We start from the raw sequence: 27,025 nt of genomic DNA on the forward strand, positions 1-27,025 counted from the left end.
TGTCTTTAAAACGTCTTCCAGGTCTGCATTATCAAGGAGGACATGGAGATATACGGACTTATGAGCATTAAGGGCTTGAAACAAAGACAAGGAACAGGCAAGAAATCAGCTCTGTAACCAAAGCTGAGCCAAAACACTGAGCAGAAAGCACTTGAACTCTGACACATGCTGCAAGACACCACAAGCACCAACCTACTGACAGTAAACTCAATGTTCATACATTAACGGGCTTGAAGATACACATGGAAATACTTCCACATGCCTGCAGTGGACTGATGCTTGAAATGGGGATCCTGGCTGCAATAATGACTCATAGAACCCCAGGCTGGTTTGGGTTGGAAGGCTCATCCAGTTCCAATCCCTGCCGTGGGCAGGGACACCTTCCACTAGAGCAGGTTGCTCCAAACTCCATCCAACCTCATCTGGGGCTTTGAAAAAGAAGAACCAGAACTATAGGTTATTTTTGGATGCTATGCAAATGATAGTGGGGCAGCAGGGTCTGCTTTCTTCAGGTTTGGCAATGTAAATTTGCCTTGTAGCAAAAAGTCAAGCAGATTTGAACCATTTATGGGCTTGGAAATCAGGTAGTGCAGCTAATACATCAGGATCCGCATGTCGCATCAGACTTGTTGGAACCATACTGACGTGTTCTAAGATTCCCCTGAAGAACAAAGTCTAAGGACTAAGGGAAGCACTTGCAGTGGTAAACGTAGGCTGAACTCTTGGCTGTGGTGCTAAACAAAGATTCAGGAAGTGCAGATCCCTAGATCTTTCACTGTTGACCAATGTTCTGGCTGCTACACATAGGCCATCCACTTGGATGGATAAGTGAAAGAGAAGTACATGACTTGGCTCTCTTCTGTGGCCTTCTACAAATGAAATATGACATAAATGAATAATGATATAAATGAAATATATGAATTATATAAATGAAATCATATAAATGAAATATAAATGAAAAAATGACAATGAAAATCTGCTCCCTGCAAGGCTGAGCAGATAATCCAGAGCACAGCCCCAAAACTCAGAGCATTTTTAAAGCTGCTGCTGGTTGGTGTTGCCCTCCAAACTCCCCCCAACAGCTCAGGACCATGCATCTCAGTACCATGATGAGATGCCCAATGGTCCTCTGACCACACCATGCTCCCTTAACAAGGGGATGCTGCTCTGCAGCTCTCCAGACCTCCTCAGTGCATCCCAACCACTTCATTCTCCACAGGCAGCACCAGTAGTGAAACCACATTTGCAGACCCAGCAGGCTCCCAAAGCCTTTATTTTTGCTTGTGTTTTGTGGAAGCATTTTGCCTTGGTGAACAAAACCATCTGACAAGTGACACGATTCCCAGGTCCCATTGCTACCCTCCTCTCTGCGTCCTTCTCCTCCCCAGTTTTGCTGTTGACGTCTATCAGCTCTGACCCTCTTGAGCCCCTTTATGTACCTATGTGTACACACACACGTTGTTAGCTGAAGCTGTCCCATCTTTGCCCAGACTGAAGCAGGCAGGTCATGATCACAAGCCTCCAAGGACAATCCAGCTTCCAGCTCCAGTGACTAATTCATCTTTATCCATCACAACAAAGTCCAGATTGGAGTTACCTTCAATTGGGATCCAAACAACTTCTGTCAGAATATAATTACCTGGAGGAGCTGAGAACTTTACTGGCACTCCCACAAGGGGCTTTTTACTTGGAGGATCTGAAGTCAATCTGCTCGGATTTCCTCTCTTTGCACACTAGGGTATAGCACGGAAGTGTTTTAAATGTCATTCTGATTTAGATTTGCGTAGCTCAAAGCCTGCACCCAGGGCTCCAGGAGCCTTCACAATAAACAGGAGCACCAGCTCTCCAAAAACAACAGCCTTGGGCAAGCATCGCTCATGAAAAAGCAATGGGAAGCAGAAGAACAAAGCCCTGTGTCTCCTCTCCTCTTGCCCCCTTTGCCCAGCAGGATTAAATTAGGTAAAGAAAGATTACAGCAGATACCTGCAGCTATAAAACACACCTAGTTCTGAGGAAACCTAGTGCAAAAAGTCCTTAGGAGGCATCCAGGTATGCATCAAACTGTGGATGGCCAAAAACCAAACAGGAGTGTGATGGGTCGACTCAGGCTGGATGATGGGTGGCCACCAAAGCTGCTCCATCACTGCCCTCGTCAGCTGGATGGGGAGAGAAAACATAATGAAAGGTTCATGGGTTGAGATAAGGACAGAGATCACTCACCAGTTACCATCATGGGTAAACAGACCCGGCTTGGGGATCCCTCTAGGTTCCTCTCTCCATGGGTCCACAGGAGTTTGCTCCAGCATGGGTTTCCTATGGGGTCATGGCTTCCATCAGGCACCCTCTGCTCCCCCATGGGCCCCCGTGTGCTGCAAGGCACAGCTGCCTCACCATGGGCTGCACCACGGGCTGCAGAGGAACCTCTGCTCTGGTGCCTGGAGCACCTCCTGCCTCCCCCTGCACTGCCCCTGGGGTCTGCAGGGCTGCTCCTCTCACATGTTCTCACTGCTCTCTCTGGCTTCAATGGCAGGCTTTTTCTCCCTTCTTAAATCCTGTATCCCTGAGGTGCTGCCATCATCACTGACTGGCTCAGCCTTGGCCAGTGGTGGGTTTGTCTTGGATCTGGCTGCACTGGGGGAAGCTTCCAGCAGCTTCTCACTGAAGCCACCCCTGTAGCCTCCTGATACAAACCGTTGCCACACAAACCCAAAAGAAGACTGAACCCAACTCTAAGACCCTTCTTGGCCGACAGACTCCCTTACAACCAATGCCAGAGCAGGGAAGACCAGGATGGACTGAACCAGAAACCTGCATCCTAAAAACGCATGTCCTTCCTAGGTATGGTAAGACAGCAATCACCATCTGGACTGAGCTTTCATCTTCCTCTATGGACCAATGTCCACCAAGCACTGGGCCCAGACTCTTTGGCTTTACCTGTGTTTTGATTGTTGTTAGTGTCACTTACGTTAACACTTAGAATCACAGAATAGTTAGGGTTGGAAAGGACCTTAAGATCATCCAGTTCCACCCCCCCTGCCATGGGCAGGGAGCACTCCTGAGCTTGTAGCAGGTGATCCTTGTTCGGGTTGAATTTATCCAATGAAGCTGTATTGTTGAGGTGTCCAAGCAAATTGTCTTTTCTTTGGCTTCTTCACCTCAGTGCTATTAAAACCTGAGATGAACATCCCTTCCAGTCTGTATCTGGACTTCAGTGAGTGTGCTGGGTGGGGAGTGAGGGTGTTGGAGTTAGCAGAAACAAATGGAGATGTGTGGTTGGGTGTCAGAGTGCAGCAAATGAACAGCAGGACATAGGATCATATCATGGAATGGTTTGGGTTGGAGAGGACCTTAAGATCATCCGGTTCCAACCCCCTGCCATGGGCAGGGACACCTCACACTAAACCATGGCACCCAAGGCTCTGTCCAACCTGGCCTTGAGCACTGCCAGGGATGAGTTAAAGCTTTCCTGTTTGTATGCTACAGTTGGGATGGATTGTATCCTCAATTCATACATGCGCATGGGTTTTCTCCATCAGGAGGTCATGCCATCATACCGTAAGTCATCAACGATCCATCTTCCACCCTTGGAGCAAGTCCTGGCTATACATATATGCTACATGTGCACTGCATGTTCATGCATGTCATGAGCCACACTGGTTTAGCTCCAGAGTGGATCTCCTTGCATCCTGGGCTGCTCTTACAGGTTCTGTATTGAGGGCAGGATCCAGCTGTGGGGATACCTTGGATATGGGGTAGGATTCACGTCTTTGAAAGACCAAGTCACATTAAATCCCTATGCATTGGCCATGTGAGTCCCACAACAAGCATCAGAACAGCACAAAAACCGCTGCACTTCGGTCAATGAGGCCAGAGAGTACGCCAGGAAAACCAGTCCTTATTGCCCAAATGTCTTTAAAATACGGGAAGACAAAGTAAAAAATCAAGTAGATTTCAAACTTTTCCTCTTTGGCTTCACAACAGGGATTTCATGGCAAAGATGCAAGAAAAATACGGGTACAGACAAGAATATAAGTAAGAAGTGTGCTTCTCAAAGCAGAGCTAAGCTCTTTCATACAGTCACAGGAGACGTGTAAGTGAGAACAATCTTGTTCAGCAAGTCCCTGAGGATCTGCCAGGGAAAACGAGTGGGAAGGATGAGGGGTTAAAGATAGTTTTCAGAGGAAGCTTGGCCATGGTTTCCTGCAGGCTGGCATGCAAGAGGGACTGGAGATAGACTTCTATGGAGGCACCGTCCTCCTCGCAGACCAGGGACACGGTGTTGATAACTCGGAGCAGAGTGGGAAAGATGAACCTGGAAAATCCCAAAAGAGAGTACGAGGATGTAGCACAAGTGGCTCTGGCTGTGGAAATCCCACTGTAAGGGTGGAAATGATGAGCAAGCACTTGGTACACGGTAGGAGAGAGACCTACCAGAGCCAAAGGCTGAAGGGAAAGCAACAAAGGGCATTTCTATAACAACAGAACCAAGAGATTAGGCTAAGCACTGGGCAAACATATCTCCCAAAGCCCACATTATTAAGGGTTTAAGCTGCAAACCCTCTTACAAAGCCATCCAAGCATGGACACCTCGTTAGCACGCTCCTGACTGCAGCCAAAGACGCTTCATTACCAGGAGCTACAAAAACAAATCACCGCAGGACTTCAGTTGGGCAAGAAGAGAAGTAACAACAACTTCCCACTGTACTGGAGCTGACCTCCTTAGGAGAGAGTGGCCAAGAGCACTGGAGTGATGAGAGAACCATTACATCACATTTCCTTGTCTTACCAATGCCTTACTTGCCCTGGCTGCGCTGGTTTCCATCCGCGGGTACATGGCGTGCTTGAAACGCCCATAAGAAAAGGAATTCTGCTGTCAGCTGCTGTGTGCACCATGGATAAAAGCACGGTAACCAAGGTTACTTGGGTTTTGCTCCCGTGATTTCCCAGAGAAAGCAATATTCCCCCTCCTTCTTCTGGTGGTGTGCGGACAGCAGCTCCTCGGATGAAACAGGGCTCCATTGTATTGAACCCTGAGAGCAGAAAGATGGGTCCCTCCAAAGAGACCTTGCAGCCAAGAAACATCCGCATCCCCCGGGATAAGATGCTCCAGTGGCTGGCTGCCTTCACTTGGTGGATGTGGAAGCCACTGCCTCCTGGGCAGTTACCTCCAGGGCAAGTTAAGCTGTCCCAGCTCGGCCCTTAGACCCTGCTGCAACAGAAACTCAGCCCTAGGAAGATCCAAGGACCTGCGTTTGCTGAAGGACACCTGAGCTGTTACAGACACGTCACAGGATCCCAGCCTGGTTTGGGTTGGAAGGGACCTTAAAGCTCCTCCAGCTCCAACCCCTGCCACAGGCAGGGACCCCTTCCACTGGAGCAGCTTGCTCCAAGCCCCTGTGTCCAACCTGGCCTTGAACACTGCCAGGGATGGGGCAGCCACAGCTTCTCTGGGCACCCTGTGCCAGCGCCTCAGCACCCTCCCAGGGAAGAGCTTCTGCCTAAGAGCTCATCTCAGTCTCCCCTCTGGCAGGTTCAAGCCATTCCCCTTGGCCTGTCCCTCCAGGCCCTTGTCCCAAGCCCCTCTCCAGCTTTCCTGCAGCCCCTTTAGGCACTGGAGCTGCTCTAAGGTCTCCCTTGATTTTCCCTTATTATGAACCTCGATTTCACTCATTAACTTCTTTGTCTTGAGGGTTTTGTTGCAGTCGATGTCTTGGGTCCACCAAGGCCTTGCTTGAAGTCAGAACCAGTGTCAGTGGAAAGACCAAAGCTCTACAGTGATGGTCACCTTGCCTTATCCTCCAAGTGTTCAGCAACCTGCAGTGCCCACCCTGGCAGACACCAAGTTTGCCTCTCCATTACTCTTACTGGCCCTTGATGGAACAAGGAGCTCCTGAGCTGAACCACAAATTGCTCAAAAGAGACCCCAAAGAGGATGCTGGTAGCCAAACCCATCCCTGCTGGGAAATACAGCAGTGCTGCTGCAGGTCAACTGCAGCAAGGTCTTCTGACCTTGAGTGAAACAGTAAGGAATGGTAAGAACTGACTTGGTCCTTGCATGTGATGATGGATTAACAGCAATGCTGACTGTCTGGCTGGAGGAGGATACATTGCACTCTCATTACCTGGCATGACTATGAGCTTGACCAGTGATGCACAGCTGAATATGATCCAGCAATAAGGACCAAGCCCCCACGAACCTCATGGGAAGAGCCTGTTGCTGAAGCAGCAACAAGGGAGCCAGTGATGAGCAAACCTCCTCTTTGGGCTCTTTAGCCCTGATGGACCCTTTCTAACCTTAGACTCCAAGGACACCCAAACATGTGTTGGGTTTCTTCTTTCCAAGAGCTGAGACAGGACATGAGGGAAAACCCACCTCCAGTGACTCCTTTTGGTCACCAAGGATGCGTAAACACAGCAGACAGGACTTTTGATCATAGTTATTAGGGGTTTCTTCTCCAGCAATGCTCATTTCCTTGGACAGCTTGGTCCCCTGTGGTCAAGGTGGCATCCCAAGATGGAACAGCAGGTTTAGGGTTCCATTTCCAGGTCGTGTTGTTGTCACGGTCCCAGCTCCTGTGCAGTACAGAAAGTCAGTTTTAATTCCAGTATCTCTTTACTAGAAAGGTGCTGAATCTGTTCTTTCTCTTTTTCTTCCCTAAGCCTTCCCCAAAGCCAGCCTGCTTTGAACATTTCAGGTATCTCAAAACGGGAACAAAACATAGCTCAGATCCCACAAATAGCTGCCATCAAAGAGGCCACACAGAAGCAAGGAAGCAGCTGTGCTTTCTTCCTCCTACCTTTTCATCTCCACTTGGGAGAACAGGGTAACCTCTGCTCCTTGCCTTGCAATACTCTGAGGGAATGGCTCCATGCAGGGATCTGAAGCTCCACGTGAACTTCAGACACAGGCTGGGGTCTCTCAAGGGCTTTGACCTGGATTTATCACACTGAATCGAGGCTGTTCCTCTCATGACATCATTTGTAAGGTAACTAGAAAGCTGGATCTGGTAAAAGGGATTTGGTGCTTGGAGTCTTCTTTAGCTGCGATTTTCCTTCCAAGCCAGAGAGAAGAGATGCTCAATGTATTTCCCCATTGTTTTGCTTTCTTTCCTGCTTTCCTCCCATGGAGACAGATCTACAACCCCATTGAGGCTAAACCCATGTCTCTAACACAGCAGAAGTGATCAAAGCCACCCCTGTGTGGCATCGCTGTATGAATATACCCATGGGGAGAAGGATGAGTCTTTAATGTGCTTCCGAAGGGGCAGGATGAACCCAGAGGGTGGCAAAGCCATGCAAGACAAGGGCAGCCTTCACCAACCCTGGTGCTACGAGGCATTACAGAGCAGCAAAGAGCTGGTGGTGAAGCCAAGGCACAAACAGCTCACACCAGGGCTGTACTTCGAAGCAGCAACCACCATTTCCCCAAACCCCAGCAGCTTTTCGTTCTGAACAGGGTCCACCAGCTCCCTTTTCTTCCATTGCAATGAAAGAGGAAATCTGGCTGCCTGTGATATGTAATTAATTGGAAGATTCTGGTCTACAGAGACAAAAGGGGGGGGGGGGGGGAAGAGGGGAAAAAAAGCCAATTCGAGGAAGTTACCCAAATTAATCTGCAGTGGGATGCCCGGATCGACAGGTTGAGACCAGCTTTCTGCAAGCTTAGGTTATCAGTGAACTCTTCAAGGGCTGACTGAGAGCCTCGAGTCTTGCTGCAACGTATAAGCAATGTCTTCCTTGGGTAAGGCTGAAAGCACCCCTCATGTTCACTGAGCTTCCCTCTTGCTTCCAATGCTTGGCATTTTCCAGCAACCCCTGTACTTCGTGGCAGGGGACTCTGGGAACAACAGTTAGGTAGGAGAACATGCGTAGGGGCAGCATTGCATGGTCAGCTGCACATCCAGAGCGGAAAACCAGGGAATTAAGCAATTAGAAACCTCTCAAATGTCCAGATCACAAAGAAAATACTGAACTTTGAGCATCCTGTAGTAGGATTTGCGTGCGATTGCTGGCCTGGACAGCAATGGGAAAGCTGGAGACCGTCAGCCCCAAACCCAGCATCGTCACATCTCACCCTTTGAAGGCTTGTCTGCAACAGTGCCCACATTGTGCTCGAGACGTCGGGACTGCTGGAGGCACAAAGGGGATGAGAGCACCTCCGAGGCGAGCAGGAGCCGCTTGGCCACGGCAGACTTGCTGCAGACAATCAATCAGAGCTCTTCACTCACAACACAAGGTTGGCCCGGGACCGGGGGGGAAAGAGGGGTCCTGGTGCAGCGCAGCAGCTGCCTTCCCCCCGGCAGGAGCTGCCAAAGGGATGCTCCGGGCTGCTCTTTGCACACATTAGGCTTTGATTGAAAACGATTGTTTCTTTCCCCACCCTCGGCGGCTGCCAAGGAAGCGGCAGACGGACGAGCTCAGCGCTGTCAGTGAGCCAGAGCAACCAGAAGCAACGCGAGCACTGAACAACTCCATGTGTCCCAGAGGGACCGGCGAGCTCAGGACAGGGTTTAGCATAGCCTGGATGATGCTGATGTGTCCAACTTCTGTTATTGTGCCCCATGGCATCAGGTAGAGGGCTCCATCAAGGAGTGAGGGATGTAACCTGCGGTTTGAGTGTGGTTGAAGGAGGGAGAATGGCTCCAGCCCCATGGAAAGGCGTTCCCCCTGCATCCCAGTGCCGTAACCCTGCCCTAGATATCAACACCCTGGGCTTGCAACATTTCTGGTTTCCTTTCCTCCTACTGGAGGTGAGCTCTGCCCTTCACTGCTGCTTTGGGTTGTTGTGTCAGGACAAGGGGTGATGGGTTTACACTTAAACAGGGGAAGTTTAGATTGGATATAAGGAAGAAGTTCTTTACTGTGAGGGTGCTGAGGCACTGGAATGGGTTGCCCAGGGAAGCTGTGAATGCTCCATCCCTGGTGGTGTTCAAGGCCAGGTTGGACAGAGCCTTGGGTACCATGGTTTAGTGTGAGGTGTCCCTGCCCATGGCAGGGGGTTGGAACCGGCTGGAACTCTTAGGGTCCTTTCCAACCCAAACCATTCTGTGTTTCTATGTCCATCCCAAAAAGGCACCACCAAGGCAGGCTCCTACCTCAATGCTTCCAGCAATGAATCCCAACGTTCTTCCTTCCCACACTCAGCAAAGCAGCACCATTGGGTTTTCCTGCAAGGGGAATCAAGGCAGAGACTTTGCTTGCTTGGATGAATTGATCTGGGCTTGGCCTCATGCTAACATCATTACAAGGTGCTGGGTAGTTATATTCTCTATACAAGGTGTAGTCATGTAGAGAATTATCTCCACTGGTCCCTTCCAGCCCAAATCAGGTACAACCATGAAATCACTGGTCCCCCATCTCACATTCGTAGAATCGTAGAATCCCAGCCTGGTTTGGGTTGGAAGGGAGCTTAAAGCTCCTCCAGCTCCAACCCCTGCCACGGGCAGGGACCCCTTCCACTAGAGCAGCTTGCTCCAAGCCCCTGTGTCCAACCTGGCCTTGAACACTGCCAGGGATGGGGCAGCCACAGCTCCTCTGGGCACCCTGTGCCAGCGCCTCAGCACCCTCCCAGGGAAGAGCTTCTTCCTTAAGGAATGGTTTGTAGCTTTGCCGTTCTCCGTAACACCTCTGAGCCCGTGGCCAACCTGAACTGGGCCTGAAGGAAGGGCTCAAGGGTCACAAAACTCAGCTGCTTTAGCAGAGGGAAGAGATCCGAGCCATCCACCATTAGGGATGCTAACCATTGCTCAGCAGCAGAAAGCCAAGAGCAGCCACTCTTGCATCCCTGCCCCAGCCTGCACCACTACCTGAGAGGCCTGGTAGGATGTGAAGTTGCTTCCCTGTGAGCACGTTTGCTGCTGCCTTCTTCCTCTGTTCATGGGGCCAGCCAAGGCCAGGGTCAGCAAGCCGTTTCTTAACTTTCCTCCTGAAAATTAAAGTCTCTTATTGTACCCTAAAGCAAAAGCCATCTATCCACTGCAACCTCTAACAGCATCTGCAGCCACCAGTGCACATGAAGACATGCGTTCGGTAGCTGCACAGCATCCTGTGGTCCATTCAAGGATGGAACACACCAGAAAGGGACAGGTCACCTCTGACAGCACCAGGCATAGAAGAGACTAATTCTGTCTTCGTGCTCTTTGTGCCAACAAAGGGAGAAGGGATGTGTCTGCTGGTACAGGATGAACTCCAGGCCTTATCTCAAGAGGTTCCATAGGGAAATACAACAGAATTCTCTATTGTTGCACAGGAAACACATCTTTCAACAGTCTTCGGCATCAAACCAGCCTCTGGGACCTTCCCTGTCTGCTGGTGACATCCCTCCTGACCTCGAGCAAAGCGCTTCCTCCTCATGTCCCTGCGACGAGGTGAAGCCTGTGAATACAATCAGACATCAAATAGCCCCAGAGCATCGGGAAGGCAGCAATCCCCATCCAAACACCGTTGCTGGGGTGGTGTATGAAGCCTCCACATCCAACACTGGGTGTTAGGGAAGAGGGAACTGTGGTAGAAGGTGGATACATGGGGCTAGGACCTGCTTTCTCCCCGGTGCTCCTACAGTCCAAGCTCCAGCAGCAGGACACTGAGCACATAATGCACATTTGCACCCCTTTGACTTCAGAAGCAGCCCAGCAAACCCACCCAGCTCCTGACTTGATGCACACAAGCCACCCTAGACACTGCGTCTCTCTCCACTGCAACCCATCTTCACCATCCCGATCACCTCCCTGCTTCTCCAGCTCCCCGGTTACTCTTTCTCCAGTGCTTCACAAAGCAGAGGCGTAAGGAAAAGACTATGGGCAAAACCAGCTCTGCAGACAAGATAAAGAGTTAAAGCAGGCAAAGCTCAAGCTTTAGAAGAGAAACGGGTATGTAATAAATCAGATATTAGAAGGCAGGAAGGTGCGCTATATAGAGGAGTCAAAGTCCGGAACAGGATGTATATAAAGCAAATATTGAACTAACTTTGATAACACAGAGAAAATAGAAGGGTTTTGGTGGGGTTAACTGAAGGCTCAATTTTCACTATTAGAAGTTTCCTGTTTTACTCGTGTCGGGCGGGTTTACAGTGATCTATACAATACATTGTGTGCTCAGTGATTTCCTAGCCGTGAATGGCTCACCCAGATTTTACTTTCCATGCTTTTTTTTGGCCTGTCCTGGAGCAATACAGCCATTGAAATCCTCCAGGCCTTGCCCATTGGGTGTTTTCTTTCCTACCAAGACATCAAACCACCCCAAAGGTTTATTTTAAGCAAATTCAATAGGAGAGATCACACAAGCACCTTGTTGAAAATGTACAATGGGAGCCAAACCCAGAGCTATTCAATTGGCAAGTGCTCCATTTATGTGCAATTCCTGTCGTGAATTCATTACTCTAATGAAGTGAGTTTAATTTATGAAGCTATGGACATGTAGGCAAAGACATTCCAGAGGCATTTACACTGGAAGGTAGAGGAGCTTGTGTAAAATGAAGCGGGATGGAAACCTCTGCAGATGATAGCACCAGACTCACCGAATTTAGATACCTGAGACCAAGGAACAGGACTGAATCCCTGGCTCAAGGGATAAGATTTGTCCAGAAGGCATCCCCATCATCAATTGCCTTTTAAAGCATTGTAATCTTTACAGTAGTTGAGGGTTTTGCTCTTCTTGACTTGTATAATCCCAGCCTGATTTGAGTTGAAGGGACCTTAAAGCACATCCAGTTCCAACCTCCTCTGGCCTCGCTCCAACAGCTCCACGTCCCTCTTGTGCTGCTGCCCCAGAGCTGGATCAGGACTGCGGGGGGGGGGGAGGTCTCCCCAGAGTGGGAGCATCCTCTTCCTTGTCCTCCTATGAGTTTTCCACTTTATTCAATCAGAAACCCAAGAAATAAGGTCTAAACTTAAAATTGCAGCTTAATAAACCCTCCCCCCCAAAAACAAAAATCAACCTTAAATCCTTAATTCTTCAAAATTTACTTTGAATACAAACCAGTCACCTTTCCACCAGGTTAGAAAAGTATCACATATGAGAAGAAAACTGCTTAAAAAGCTTAAAAATTCAAGTTTAGGAAATAGTTTATTAAAGGAGTCAAAGACCGACAGCAGATGGATACTGTTTATTGGTTCCTTCCATCACATCTGAGTTACAGGTGTAAAAGTCACACAAAACTGCAGGTATAAACATGTAAAACAATACAAAAATAAATGGAAAGGTACTTTTATATTTACTGGATCAAGTCGTGTAATAAATACGAGAGGCCAAAAGCTTCAATCACACCGTTCAGTTTAACTGAAGTTACAGTAGTGTTTGTAAAGTTCTTAACTTAAAGTTGCAACTATTAAAGCGTTGAGAACTAGTATAAAAGTGAATTTTGGCACATTGTAAAGTGAGAAGTGTTACACGAGTATCTGACCCTTGTGTCAAAACGAAGCAGTTTCTCACTAGCTTTCTGAGGTACATCTTTAAGCAATCTAAAATTAGATCAACAACGCCGTTCTACCAACTCACAGCTTACAATTCACTCTACTAGTTGCAATTGGGTGGGTTTTTTTTCCCTTTTAAGAATACCAACGTATTCCAGAGCTTAAATCTGTGCAAATTCAGAAAAGTTTCAATTAAAAATAACAATAATAATAATAATAAAAAAGAAAACTTATTAGGGAACTTCTACATGCAACTTAAACCCTCTCTGCAATCCCTTCTGTTAATTGCAAAGTGTAAAATCAGACTACTACCAAATTGCACAGCTGAAAGATAAAATACTCTGAGATTGCAGCGTGAATCCAGTTGCACGCGTTCCTCTCCTAAGTTTATCACATTTTGTTCTCCCTATAACTTCAGTAACTCCTGACCGCACTCATTCTCGGTGAGGAAAATAACAAAGCCACCACCACAAGCTGCTAACATGAAGGTCAGCAAAGCACGTAAACCCCTTGAGGACTCTCAGCGCTTCTTCACCAGATCAGAAATGCCTGGACACAATGATAACTGTCACCAATTTCCAGAACATAGCGAACAGAAAGGAACAGTGTAATGGCACTTCTGTATCCAAACATTTGTGGCTTAGAAATGGTGCTTTTAGTTGGTTTTAATAGTACAGTAGCTAAAAAGAGTTTCAAAACTAGAAGTATCTCGATCCTCACGTTAACTTCAAGAGTGAGGAAAGCAGATTACCCAATAGATGGGGTTTGGTACAGTATAAACTCTCCCACCAGAGTACAAAAGTTACCCTCTTCTACAAAAACAAAGTGCTGCTGACTGTTAGGAGGAACTCCAAAATAATCAGCAACTGCTCTTAAACTATCAGCAGCATCAGGCATTCACACATTGTAGTCCTCAAAGAGTTTTCTTTAATACAGTTTAACCATTTGTGCTAATATTCTTTCACTAGGTTAATTTTTAAGTCCTTTCACCAACACCGTTTTTCCTTTAAAAACCAAAAAGTGGGTGCAAGCAATACAACCCATGACACCCATTTATTGTATGCTTCGGGAATAAATGGGGTCACCTGCAAGGCACTACTATGTTTAAAGGATATCATTGTCACAGTTTCACTATTTCAGTATCTCTTTTTTTTCCCTGTTTTAAAGTCACAGTTAAAAACTAAGGAAAAAAAAAAACAAAACAACCCACCAGTAATTGAGGTAATCAATTTCTTTCCATACCAAAATATATGAATTGAAATAGTACCAGTATGGTGAAAGGTCTTCTTAATACACAGCTATTACCATATAGCATGCAGTACAGTATAGAAGTATACTAGGCCTTTGTTCCGAGCTCTTCTGCTTCAGTTTTTAAGGAACAGCTCCATTTGCACAGTAGCAGCCAATTTTGGAATACTCATTTCTTTTCTGTTCACAGGGCATCTCCTAATTTAATATGACTTGTTCCACCAGCCCCGGATGCATCAGCCCCATTCAACGCTTCTTTTTGAGAGCTGCACAAACAGGAGTTCTTAAAAAGAGCTCAGCAGAGCAAAATAAGCTACAGTATCTTCATCTATTGGTCAATTGCACTTAAATCTACTCTGATATTGACTTAGGAGTTGGGACGAAGCATCGACGACATGCCCACGGTCCCAACCACTGGTGTTTCTTCTGACATTACACAGTCATACCACTAGTCTAGAAATATGGCTTTGCAGATTAGATAACTTGGACTGGAAAGGAGCACACTGGGTTTACACTAAGTTTACTGGTAAAGAACTAGAATCTGTGAAGAATTTTCTAATGCCCCTTTTTATTGCAGTGTTACGACCAGGATTCTCTATTCTAATAACCCTGGTTCGATCAATAGTTACATGCAACCAATTGTACTTAGTTTGTAAACCACTTGCTAGCCCCCCCCCCCCCCAATTCACTGCTAGCTACACTTATCTACCAGGCACTACAGTATCTTAAGACTAAAGTATAGCCATGCATAGATAAACTCACGAGCCTTATCATGATGCTCTATACCTGTAACACCGGTTACCCCACAAAGCCTAGAAACACAGCTAATCGCTGGCTTTTAATTGTACTTGAACAGGATACAAGTAGTTTATAAAGCCTCGTGGTGTGCAAAATCAAAACGAAAATTAACTCTTAAATTCAGACAGCTTCTTAAATCTAGAAGGAAAGCTAGGAACGAAACCTTATCAACAGCTAGATCCCAACCTGCAGCACCTGGAATTCCACCTCTGTGCTGTGCAACTACCACAGCGCAGGCACCGAGCCAGCTAGTAGCAACGTGTACTGAAAGTCTACCTAAAAGGTGTTTCAGTTATTGAAATTTCAGCCATTTCATATTCCAAAGGTAAAAAATACATCTCTTAAGGAAGGCATAAAACTATACCTAGCCTTAGATTTGATGGCAGGAGTTAAACCCCATTTTCCTGCCACAGACAGAGACTGCATGGACATGTTACAAGTATTTTAAGTGTACTGTAAGGAATGACTCATCCCACTTCTTACTGCATTACACACCTCTGACTAAAAAGTTGCAGTTGCATTAAGAGATTGAGCTGTTCCTAAGGCAAAGGAATATGAAAATAAAGAATTCCTCCTGGACTGCTGGGCCACATTCTGAACGCACAGCATGCTACAATAATCCGGTTAGTCAAATAGGCTTCAATAATTACCTTTAAGTAGCTGCTGGGTTACTTTATAATCCTTCAGCGGTGAGCTATGAAATCTCACTTAAATTTGTAGCAAATTAGGTTAAAGGACAAGTTGCCAGAATTCCTATTATTTAGTTACAATTAAGGTTCTGTTGTAAAGTACTTAAACCTGGTGCATCAGTTTAGTGAAATGCTACGACGTGCAAATTCTCTTGAAAGCTTCCCAAACAAGTTCTTTCCATGCTTCAAGCGTAGCTTCTGATATTTTTTACCTTTGGAAATAAGTCATTTTCACAACAAGGAAATCTTCAACTTCAGAATCTCCCTTGTCTCTTGCTCTGCTCAAGTTTTCTTGTGCTGAAATAAGCCTTTAGAGATAAGCTTCTAAACAACAGCAAGTTGCGGATTACCAGCACTCATGCCATGTGTTTTCTAGCCCACCAATAACTGGGTAGAAAACAAGGTATCTCTCCACTTACCTCGTTTCACCCTGAAACCTATGAACATCTTTGCTTTAGACAAGCCAAAATCTCAACTGCAGGTTCAAACTGTGCAGAGGTGGTGAGACACACAGGGCCTCAGAAAAACGCAGATCCCTGAGTGTTCCCCCATTTCTCGCTTTGGGTACACCCTGACAGCAGCGGGATTAGGCACTCTTCCCACTTTGTGAAGTATTCCCCCATTTGTCGCTTTGGGAACACTGTGATAACTGGGATTAGGTACTCTTCCGAGTTTGTTAACTGTTTCCCCCATTTCTCGCATTGGGAACAGCCTCACAGCTGTGGGATTAGCACTCTTCTGAGTTTTTTTACAGGTTCCCCCATTTCTCGCTTTGGGAACACTGTGAGAGCAGTGGGATTAAGGGATTCTTCTGAGTTTCATAAGTGTTCCCCCATTTCTCGCTTTGGGAACACCCTGACAGCAGTGGGATTAGCACTGTTCCAAGTCTTTAAACTGTTCCCCCATTTCTCGCTTTGGGAACATCCTGACAGCAGTGGGATTAGCACTGTTCCAAGTCTTTAAACTGTTCCCCCATTTCTCGCTTTGGGAACACCCTAACAGCTGTGGAATCAGCACTATTCCAAGTTTTTGAAGCATTCCCAGATTTCTCGCTTTGGGAACACCCTGACAATGGTGGGATTAGCACTATTCCAAGTTTGTTAACTGTTCCCCCATTTCTCGCTTTGGGAACACCATAACACTTGTGGGATTAGGTACTCTTCCAAGTTTTTGAAGCATTCCCCCATTTCTCGCTTTGAGAACACCCTGACACCAGTGGGATTAGGTACCCTTCTGAGTTTTTTTACATGTTCCCCCATTTCTCGCTTTGGGAACAACCTAACAGCTGTGGAATCAGCACTAGTCCAAGTTTTTGAAGCATTCCCCCATTTCTCGCTTTGGGAACACTGTAACAGCAGTGGGATTAACACTAGTCCAAGTTTTTGAAGCATTCCCCCATTTCTCGCTTAGGGAACACCATAACAGCTGTGGGATTGGGTACTCTTAGGAGTGTTTTAAACATTCCCCCATTTCTCACTTTAGGAACATCCCCCAGTTCCACATACTGATCCCACTGCTTCTGTGCAACAAGTTTCAAGGGACACCCAGAGATTAAAGTGGTTTGATTACCTGCATGACAGACCAATTCCATAATTACATTCTGACCTATTAGTAAATACAGTTTTGCTTCTTTTCTTCTTCTTCTTCTTTTACGTAAGTTTCCACTACTAGCCAGAGATTCCAAGTGATGCTTTTTACAGTCTGGAATTAAGGTGAAGTGGAAGCAAACCTGACAGTACAAACAGCTAAGCAGTTACCATATTAAAATGCCAACCTTACAGGAATGATCTCTTTAAGTTTTAAAAGGAGTGCTGAAAACTGTCATTACACTTAATTTTCTAGCAAGGACAACAGCATTTTTGGTTACTGACAGTAGGCGATTCAGAAAATGCACCCAACACACATGCTTATGTCTTCTGCTCAAAGAGATCATGATACTCTTGTTCTTCTAGTTCTCTGTTGTACTTCTCTATCTCCCTGTTGGCTTCCTCCAAGTAATCATTCATGAATTGGTCCATCACTGATTTTGAAACATTAAGGAAAAACATTGATACAAATAGCAAAGAACACACAGGTTGGAAGGAGGTGTCAGTTCAGGGACACTTACTGAAAGCAGAAATCCAATGCATTACCTTCTGGGAGGAGTCCCACAGTCAGACCTAACCACAGCTACTCTGTATTACTGGGAAATAAAGGAGTTGCACAATAGACATTTCCCAATCTAGAGGAAGAATATAAGAACAGCAAAACTACAGAAGGTTTGCAGATGTTTACAACTATTTCGGTTAAGTGGAAGTCGAAAAATCTCTGCCCCACATTCAAATCATCCCAAAGTGGTCAACCAGTGCCTGTATCCTTTATTGCCAGACACCAAGATGGTGAGGACTGAAGTCAAAGTGCACTATTAAGACTATTTTCTGACACTATACCAGGAGTAGGAGGTGGTTTCGAAGTCAACATTGTCCCACCAGACACAGAAAACAACTGTTTGTTCTTATTCCAAAACAGAATCACAGAATCCACTTGGATTTTTGTGAAGTTTGTCCGAGATAAAGTGAAAAGTAAACTGGGAATAGAAAACCAAATTTGAAAATGATAATGAAATAAAGACAAAAAACAATGGGAAGTTATGAAAACAAGAAAGGAGAATGGGAATCCACTGGAACATTAGTATTACTCTGGTGTTTCTTGCCAAATCTCTGGAAAGAAATGCAGAAGATCCTACTTCGGCTTTAGTTCATGCTCTGTCCACTGACACCAAACAAGACCAGCAAGGACAGTGCATTTACAAGTGTGTATATGCCACAGTTTTGGTCAGGAAATCACTGCTAAGCTGAAGTGGTTTTAAAATAAGGTTTTACCTGATTGAGTTTTAAAAGTGATAACAAAAAGATGCACCTCGCCACCTAACTCCGAACACCCTGTTCAGAACATTCCTGCAGTGCATCCATTAAGGTTTCCCTCATACAAAATGAGGGCAATCACTGAACATCAGCTTCACCACAAAATATGCGGCAGAAGAAAAGGATTCTGTAGTAAAAGCTAAAAGAACCCCCATTGTTTTGACTTGAGTGTGTGCACGCACATGCCTGCACACAAGATTATATTCATTTGGAAGTTTTATTAGTCATGACCAGGCATTATGCAATATTACAGCACTACTTGGCTTGAAAAGGATTTCTTTGACAAGCTGTGGTCCATAAATTATGCTCTGTGTGAGCTCATGTACAGTTGGGGAATTGTTTGGTTGGTTCTACTCTGCTTTTTAGATCCTATCTCTGAAGTGTTTTAACAGTTAGCTCGGAATGGCAAGTAGCCATGCACAGATTGAAGGAACTAAACTTTTCACTTCAGATTACCACCTGCAAATCAAACTGGCTCTTTACCATATCATCTGCTTAGACACTCTGCATTTCGGATTTGCATAGCCTGTTGCCTACCTAAAAACCCTCACCAAAAAGAACCCCCCATTTTAAAAGATACATGGATGATAATCCATTTTGTCACCAAAAAAATTCACAAATTGAGTCCCGTTGTAAAAATAACCAGCTGGAAGCGGATCCAAGTGGCGTTTCACCTATATTAAGAAAGAATACAGCATACATCAAACATTTAAAGCTCAGAATTGCTTAGAGACAGTCCTCACAAACTTAAATAGATAAAAGAAAAACTCAGCAGAAGGAATTTAACAGCCCTGGAGGAAGGTATAGCTCCTGGCTATAAAAGACAGCATGAGAAATGACAGCCATAGAGACTAAGGGAGTTCTGGGCAGCAGCAGTACCCACAGCCATGCCAAACTCTTAGGAACCCGATTCCAGCTCTTACAAATGAAAGGCAGTTGATGAGGGCAGGATTAGGCATTTGGGATCCTAACCTGCACAGCACAGAAAAGGGAGAAAACACAGGGAAAGACCATTACAGTAACCAAAAGAGTGCACTTGTCCACCATCCAGAGAAGCTGTGGCTGCCCCATCCCTGGCAGTGTTCAAGGCCAGGCTGGACACAGGGGCTTGGAGCAAGCTGCTCTGGTGGAAGGGTTCCCTGCCTGTGGAAGGGGGGATGGAGCTGGATGAGCTTTAAGGTCCTTTCCAACACAAACCAGGCTGTGATGATTCTATAGCACCTCCCCCTACTTTTCAGAGCCAACTTGAAGCTCTGAGATAACACCAAGATTTATATCTCAAATGCCTCCTGGACAGCCTCAGTTGTGTTTCAAGTATATCAACAGACAGTAAGTGCCATAATAATTTAGTGCTGAGCACACTTGTTATGGCAGGTATGGGAGGTGTTCTATCATACAACTGCATATTAAAGAAAATAAGCCAAAAGAAAGCCTTGCTATTAATTGCTTCTACTTACGTGAATGTTTTTTATTTCCTGAAGGGTTAGCATTCCTCTGGTTTTCAGGGCTTTCCTCTGAGGTTTCTGTATGAAGAATTAGACCCCAGTTAGATAGATAGATAGATAGATAGATAGATAGATAGATAGATAGATAGATAGATAGATAGAAAGAAATTCTTCCCTGTGAGGGTGCTGAGGCACTGGCACAGGGTGCCCAGAGAAGCTGTGGCTGCCCCATCCCTGGCAGTGTTCAAGGCCAGGTTGGACACAGGGCTTGGAGCAAGCTGCTCTAGTAGAAGGTTGGAACCGGATGGGATTTAAGGTCCTTTCCAACCCAAACCATTCTGTGATTCTATATACACACACACCTTCTGAGTGACAATGTAATCCTACAGTTTCATTACATTTAAAAAACAAACAGAAAAAAACCCAAACCAAAACTACAAACCAGAAAATTTCTTTCTTAAAACTGCAGATAATGATAGTGAAATCTATGATCATGTTATTATGTTCAAGCTCAGCATACACGTACTCCTTTTAATAGCATGTATTATAAAATTGGGTTTCTAGAGAGAATTATTCAATTATATCAATGCACTTAACTTTGTTCTGCAACAAAAGTAAAAATCAAGTGATCTTACATAAAGCACTTGTAGAAATGTCAAATTCTAAAAGTATCTTAAAGAACACAATTTCAATAAGGCTTTATTGCAAAAAGTGAAGAAAATTGGCACAGGAACAGAAAAACAACCTAGTTTTTAGTCTGAGGAGTTTTATACCTCATTCCTTTCAAGTAGCATGCAGTAATTCTCAGAACAATCTGAAACCCTGAATTAGCCATGAATAGTGAGACTGTGCAAAGACTATTTGTAGTCTTCAACTGCTCAGCTTCACACTTGAGATAGCATTTTAGCTCCAAGTTTTCATAAACTTAAAATAGTATTGCATAGTGATCTTCCTTACATGCCAAAAGCATTTCTCTCCTTCTATTACCCATGTGATATGTACAGAGTATGAGATACCATCACAGAAAATGTGTACTTCAAGTAACAACCTGCCAGGAGAACAGAGGGAAGAACCTGAAGATGCTTAGAAACAGCTCCAACAAAGATCTAGAGGAAACTTTTTCCCTTCCTACACAACTTTCTAGAGATACTCTCCAAATCCTAAGCCATAAAGTAACCACGAGCATTTTAAGTAATTAATGTTCCAAAATGGGCATCTCCAAAAGGCACAGTCGGAACTACAGGCTCATGTTCCAACTAGAATGCTAAAATATGCCGTTTGCATGGTTGAACAGTTTCTGTCAAGTGTATTTCTGAATTAGGACTCACTTCTTAAGACCCTGATGGGCAGCCTGGTGAATGTAATGCCTGCTGCTATTACCTGGCTATGTAGCAGTGAACCATCTTGCCCTGCTCTCCTGGTCAGGTTGTACTGCTCACAATGTGAAGTTAGCAAGAACCAAAGCTGCAAAATATGCCTTCTAGGCTTCTCAGGATGTGCATATTCCCTGCTTGCTACTCCAACTTCTATTGCCTGGGTACATTAGCCATGCAGAAAAAGTCTTACATAGCTGCACACTTGACAAATTAAGGCAGACAAAAATGAAAAGAACTACCCTCCATTTCAGTGGATTAATTCCAATAAGGTTTAATTTAGTGAATCAAAACAAGTTTTCAGCTTTGCAGCGTTCAGGTACTTCAAGAAGATTTATTTTGTACTACAGTTTTTTGGCAATCACATCTCAGCTAAATCATCTTGTGTTTATTCTGGACATACTCCATTTGCTCAAGTGTTCAAGAGCAGCTCAATCGTGAATAAGCTGTAGCAGATATTAAAACAATACACAAATTACAATGCACATTTGCAAACTATTACTCCTCTTTCTGAAACACATTTACACCCTGGAATCATACATACCTCGGTAGAAGAGAGAGGAGATTTTAAACCCCCCCAAGTTTCATCCAGACACTCAGAATCCTCCTTTTGTTGGTAAGAAATGCAAAATAGATCACGCTCAACAAACATAAGCATGCCCACGAACCTGTTTTGCTGTTTCTCTGAGCCAGTCTTTTATATCCTCTTCCTTAAGAGAGCAGCCAACGAACACAAGGAAGCACTCCTGTTGACTGCTGCAGTCTCTGTTATCACCTCTTGAATCAGGAGGAGTTGGCCCCTCCTGAACAGGCACAAGGCTTAGTGAATTCGATGATGTGTTGTGACAGACTTCAATCACTTTATCAGAATCTAACAAGGAGAAGAGGCAAGAAAGAAAACGTCTTGATAAGTGCTGATCTAATTTAACATCAACACGTTGGTGCAGAAGGAATACAGTCCATTAAAAAGTGTTCATATCTATCGAGAGATGCAATCACAAGACAATGCCTACGTAGTAATTTGCCCTTACCTGAAAACTTAACTTTGCCCATGATGTGATAAATGTTTCCAGAGAAGGGACTCGTCTTGAGCAATGACTTAATCGCTGTTTGAAACAGAAGACAAACAGATTAGCTCACTTATTTTCCTTCTTCTTGGTGTAGCTTCTGGTCAGACCTATACTACGGGTCTCTAACGCACATCCCAAAGCTGCAGTGCCCTCCAGAGCCCCACTACACAACATCTCTATCAATTCCAAGGAGGAATCTCTATATGTTGTCATTTCTCTGCTATGGGGTAGGTGGGAAATACCACGTGTTTGGCTTAATGAAGGCTTACAGTGTGCATGGAAAGTAAACTGGTGCTCCTTAACACTGTTTTGCTATGGAAAGAAGGAAAGGCATGATTATATATATCTATTCTAGTCAGCCTAACATGGAGTTGAGCCTATTTTCTAGTAACTACAAAGCATTATTTGGTATAAAAAGTAGAAGCCAATGGTCACTTATAAACTATTTCAACACCACCAAATAAAATTAAACACAAAATAAAAAGCTAACATATGAAGATAAGTGTCTCTAGAAACCCCAAATTAAATTAGCTTCTCAGCTGTACAAAATCAGGGGTCATTTTCCCAGAGCAGACACTAAAGAGGATGATTTACTGTACTTGAAGGAAGGAAAGCTGAATTTTCAATTAGAAGTTTACTTCAGCAGTAATTAAATAACTGTGCTACGTCAGTGCCTTCCTTCCCCTCTACTCATCAGTATTTCCAACTTGGATTTCAATCAACTCAGTCAAAGTTCAGCTGTACCTTTACATTTGGTCACGAATCTTGTCTTTTCTAGAGGACGGTTAAACCATACACAGATCTGAACCATTGGAGGGAAGACAGACCCGGCTCCATATTTGCCTTCGTACCTTAAAGACAATTAATATTGTGTTACTATTGGGATATTAACAGTATTAGGGTGTTCAAAGCACCCAGGACCCCAGTGATGATCTTTTTGCTGCCGTTTTCTTTAGTTACATACTACCTACATACTATTCTTGTATATTATGGCCAGGTTGGATGGGGCTTTGAGCAACCTGATCTAGTAGGAGGTGTTCCTGCCCACGGCAGCAGGTTGGAACTAGATGATCTTAAGGTTCCTTCCAACCCAAACCATTCTATGATTATCAAACAGATTAACAGTTGTCTAAAAGCTTTAAATACTTTCTTTTCCTTCTTTCTCCCTCTCCCTTTGGCTCCCACAATCCACAAGCAGCTCTGACATCCAGAGTTTTGTGCCAATTTACTTCAGGTGCTTTACTTGCATCCAATTTTGAGCAAGCATTATGAATAAAGATACACATACACACAGGGCTGGCAAGGCATGGTAAATAAATCGTGCTTCCAGCACTATAAACCTAACTAGAAACCAGTCAGGCAGGAGTTATGAAGCCTGACAGGTTTGTATTTTCTGCCAAATAGGTGCAGCACAGATAACTGCAACAAGATGTGTAAAGAACCCTGAACCATGCAAAATATCACCCAGTATTAAATGGCAAGCTTGGTACCACGTACTGCTGTGACCTCCACCTCTGCCAAGACTGTCAGTAACGTTGCTGGGGTTTATGAATAATTGTCCTGCTAATAGCTAGGCTGACATAGCAAGTTCATTCCAGTAAGGCTGAATAGCTGTCAGAATGAAATTACTCCAGTCATTATTGACCTCACCCATCCCAATCCTTCCCAGCTTATTCCCAGAGGGTTCTTTTCTATTCTTCTGACAAGCAACAGTAATTTTGCCATTCATTTAAATGGTGTCCAGAAAGGATCCTTTTCCCCATAAAAGGACAGCAATCGTGTATCTACTAAGCAAACTCATCAGCTCTCTTTTAAAAGTGATTTATAAAGCTATTGCTTGTTCCAAATGAGTAGTCTTGATAAAAACATAAAAATTAAGTAAGACCTTTTAATCTACAAGTTAATTAGAAAAATAGTTGTAATAGTTCTCAGCCTAGATACTTGCCAGCCAGGATACATCAAATACCGAGCTCTCATCATCTGAGGATCTGAAAAACTGCTTTCTGAGAGAATTAATTCAATGTCCTCATTCCTATAAAGAGATAAAGATGAAGATTCTTAAGTTCAATAAAATGGCTGCTATCTGTACGCTACTTACATAAAACAGAGCATTAGTCACAGTAAAGAGTATTTTAGTCACAGTAAGAGTATTTTTCCCTTAGCATGACAGTAACATAAGTCATACTCTGCTAACAAAATAAGTTTCCTAAAACCTATATTTATATGACTATAAATTAAAGGGAAGATGCCTTTTCCATGAGAAGCAATTGAGAAGAATCTGAATCTTCTTTGCGTAAGTTACCAGAGTAAAACAAGAGAATACAGGTTTCTAAGTGTCCCAGTCTGGCCCAAGTGACAAATGCTGGACAGTGATCAACATTACCTAGTCACAACTCCATTTTCAGCCAAGATGAAGGCGACACCAGGATTTGCTGCTCGGATGAGGCTCTGCAGCTGCATGAGGAGCGGATGCTTCTGCTCGGTAGAGTGACTTGTGAAAACCACGTTACTCACCAGGCCTGTGGAAGGAGATCAGAGGATGGTTTACAGAAGTCAGGTATGCAACAGTGACTGCTGGACAATTAAGTGACGTAACAGACATTCTCCCCTTATTTTCCTTCCATCTCACTACCTTAAAGTTACTAACGAGAACAACAAGCAAGGAATGTTTCACCTAACAGAAGCAATTTAGACTCAATCAATCAATCACAAAAAACAATTAATTAAAACAATAAGTTCATACAAGAATTAATCTGAGGAAGAGTTTAACAAAAAACACTAAGGTTTAAAGCCTCTGGCAAATTCAGTGCATAGAAGCATTAGCTAAACAGCTAAAAATCAGTATTTTGGACTCTGACAGTTGCCACTTCCAAAAATAAGAGAAGGGTTTGGGGGTTTTGTCTCTGTATTTAAAGAAAGACCCCAAAATGGCACTCTCACAGCAAGACTGAACTCAAGGCATCAAAAAAGATAACAGAGAAAAACCATGGGATCACTATTTGTCCTGAGCCCCACTTCCCCAAAAGGCTCAGCTTTTTCAGACTTAAGTGTGCCTTCACCTTGCACCTAGTACCAACGATTTCATTGAAGAAATGGTTACTCTTCCTAAGCAAAAGCTTTCCAAGATTTGAAGATGGCATCACCTATAGTTCCCACCCCTGCCACAGGCAGGGACCCCTTCCACTAGAGCAGCTTGCTCCAAGCCCCTGTGTCCAACCTGGCCTTGAACACTGCCAGGGATGGGGCAGCCACAGCTTCTCTGGGCACCCTGTGCCAGCGCCTCAGCACCCTCACAGGGAAGAGCTTCTGCCTAAGAGCTCATCTCAGTCTCCCCTTTGGCAGCTTCAAGCCATTCCCCTTGGCCTGGCCCTACAGGCCCCTGTCCCAAGCCCCTCTCCAGCTTTCCTGCAGCCCCTTCAGGCACTGGAGCTGCTCTGGAGTCTTTTCCAAGCTCAACTCATCACTGTTCAAAGCAGAATGTGGGATGAAGCTCATCTCATGACCTGCTCCTTATAGTTATTCCCTATCTTTACAGAAGTCACTGAAGTGACTGAAGAAGACTTCCTTGCGGAGGCTGCACGACACAAATCTCTCTACCAAATGTTTCTGGGGTACCTAAATTATACCACATCCTCCCAGTCACTCACTTGCATCGCTGATCCTTCCAAGCTAGAATTTTAATAATAGCAAGTTTCCTTCATTAATATTTCTCCTTTTTTTCATCTCCCCCAGAAGTTTCCAATCCAATTTTGGAAACATCCATGTTTTCTCTATTACACAGTTGCTCTTGAGAGAGGTGGGGTGGGAGGATAACAGCAACAAGCACACATAGAACTCTCAGTCACACATGTGCCTGAAATAATTATGTACACCACGGAATTAGGATGGAAAGTACGAATAAGGTAACCAACAACCACATCGTAGGTGTGCTATGTGTGCAGTGGGGTTTCCTTCTTAATATCCCCAAACTTGATATTGATTTAAAGGTCAAGTTTAATTAAAAACATAGTTATACTTTCTCATCGCATCTCAATCTTCCCTCTGGCAGGTTAAAGCCATTCCCCTTTGTCCTCTCCCTACAGGCCCCTGTTAAAAGCCCCTCCTCTAGCTTTCTTGTAGCTCCTTTATGCATTTGAAGTTGGCACAGAACAGTAAAAAGGACTGTGTAACATAAATGCTGTGAAGCATTTACAGTTAGAAACACCAGGTAATTCATCAAGGACTAAGCTGGCAAAGCTTACAGTCAAGGAAAAGATTCAAGGCAGAAAATATTGAGGAAATCAGAAACCTGTGCATCTTGTCTCATGCTCACCACCTATATGGTCTTTCTCCATCAATTTCTGCTTCATTTGCGCTTGTCTAAGGGAACAGCTTTTGGGCACTAGCTGTCATTCTTGCTTATAAACTCCCACACAAAGCTTGGAAGTAACAGAAGATGCTCAGAGCCAGGGAACCTGCTTCAGCTCCATGCACACCTATGCATAAATCTGGCAGATGCCAGTATTGACCAAGAATTGGCCCTGTGCTGGCAGGCAACAGTCTAGGATACGGAACTGATTGACAGGTAGCGTAGTCCAGAAGAAAAATAGCTTTGAGAACTGGAAGGTGCCTACACAGCTTCAGTAATAAGTAATTTCAACCTCTTCTATTCAAATTATCACTGTCATCTCTGTTTCCATGGCATTTTGAAGACCACCCACTTCTGTTTAATTCACTATTTATACACTCATGTAAAGAAAACAGTATTTACAGCCTGGGGAATGCATGTTCAATAGAAGCACTACAGAAACAGGATGGATAGATTTAAAGTAAGTATGATTTACAGGAATAGCAGATCCTCTTTGCTCCTGAATGTACAATGGGTATATTTCACAACGGTGATGTCTAAATCTGTAGAACAACTTCATATACAAGAGATGCCAACGTAATTAGGCATGTACATTTCTTAGGCTAGTGAGGTGTCATCTTACAGATTCTGTGCAAGAAGAGGAAAGGATGTTTGGAGACAAAAGGAAATTACAGCACACAGATGGCAGCAAGATCTTTACGAAGGTTTAAACAAGTCTGCAAGGGAGAGACAAAGCAAAAC

At 44.5% G+C, this 27,025-nt stretch overlaps 1 protein-coding gene across 1 annotated transcript in view; it reads right to left on the reverse strand.

The window, feature by feature from the left end:
* Window positions 1–12,088: 12,088 nt before the first annotated feature.
* The window catches only part of DNAAF9 (dynein axonemal assembly factor 9), a 78,948-nt gene continuing 64,011 nt past the window's right edge, over window positions 12,089–27,025 (reverse strand). The window contains exons 30-37 of the mRNA XM_061440997.1: window positions 24,320–24,455; window positions 23,882–23,968; window positions 22,681–22,787; window positions 21,898–21,972; window positions 21,535–21,737; window positions 19,506–19,571; window positions 18,629–18,722; window positions 12,089–17,165 (exon numbers count right to left, since the gene is read on the reverse strand). Coding sequence (XP_061296981.1) covers window positions 17,053–17,165; window positions 18,629–18,722; window positions 19,506–19,571; window positions 21,535–21,737; window positions 21,898–21,972; window positions 22,681–22,787; window positions 23,882–23,968; window positions 24,320–24,455 — 881 coding nt within the window. The 3' untranslated portion in view covers window positions 12,089–17,052. The remainder of the gene's footprint in view (window positions 17,166–18,628; window positions 18,723–19,505; window positions 19,572–21,534; window positions 21,738–21,897; window positions 21,973–22,680; window positions 22,788–23,881; window positions 23,969–24,319; window positions 24,456–27,025) is intronic.

This window comes from Pezoporus flaviventris, unplaced genomic scaffold, assembly GCF_033815535.1.
Source record: "Pezoporus flaviventris isolate CSIRO_AGI_PZ_B2104156 unplaced genomic scaffold, CSIRO_AGI_Pfla_v1 ptg000188l, whole genome shotgun sequence".
Classification (NCBI taxonomy): domain Eukaryota; kingdom Metazoa; phylum Chordata; class Aves; order Psittaciformes; family Psittacidae; genus Pezoporus; species Pezoporus flaviventris.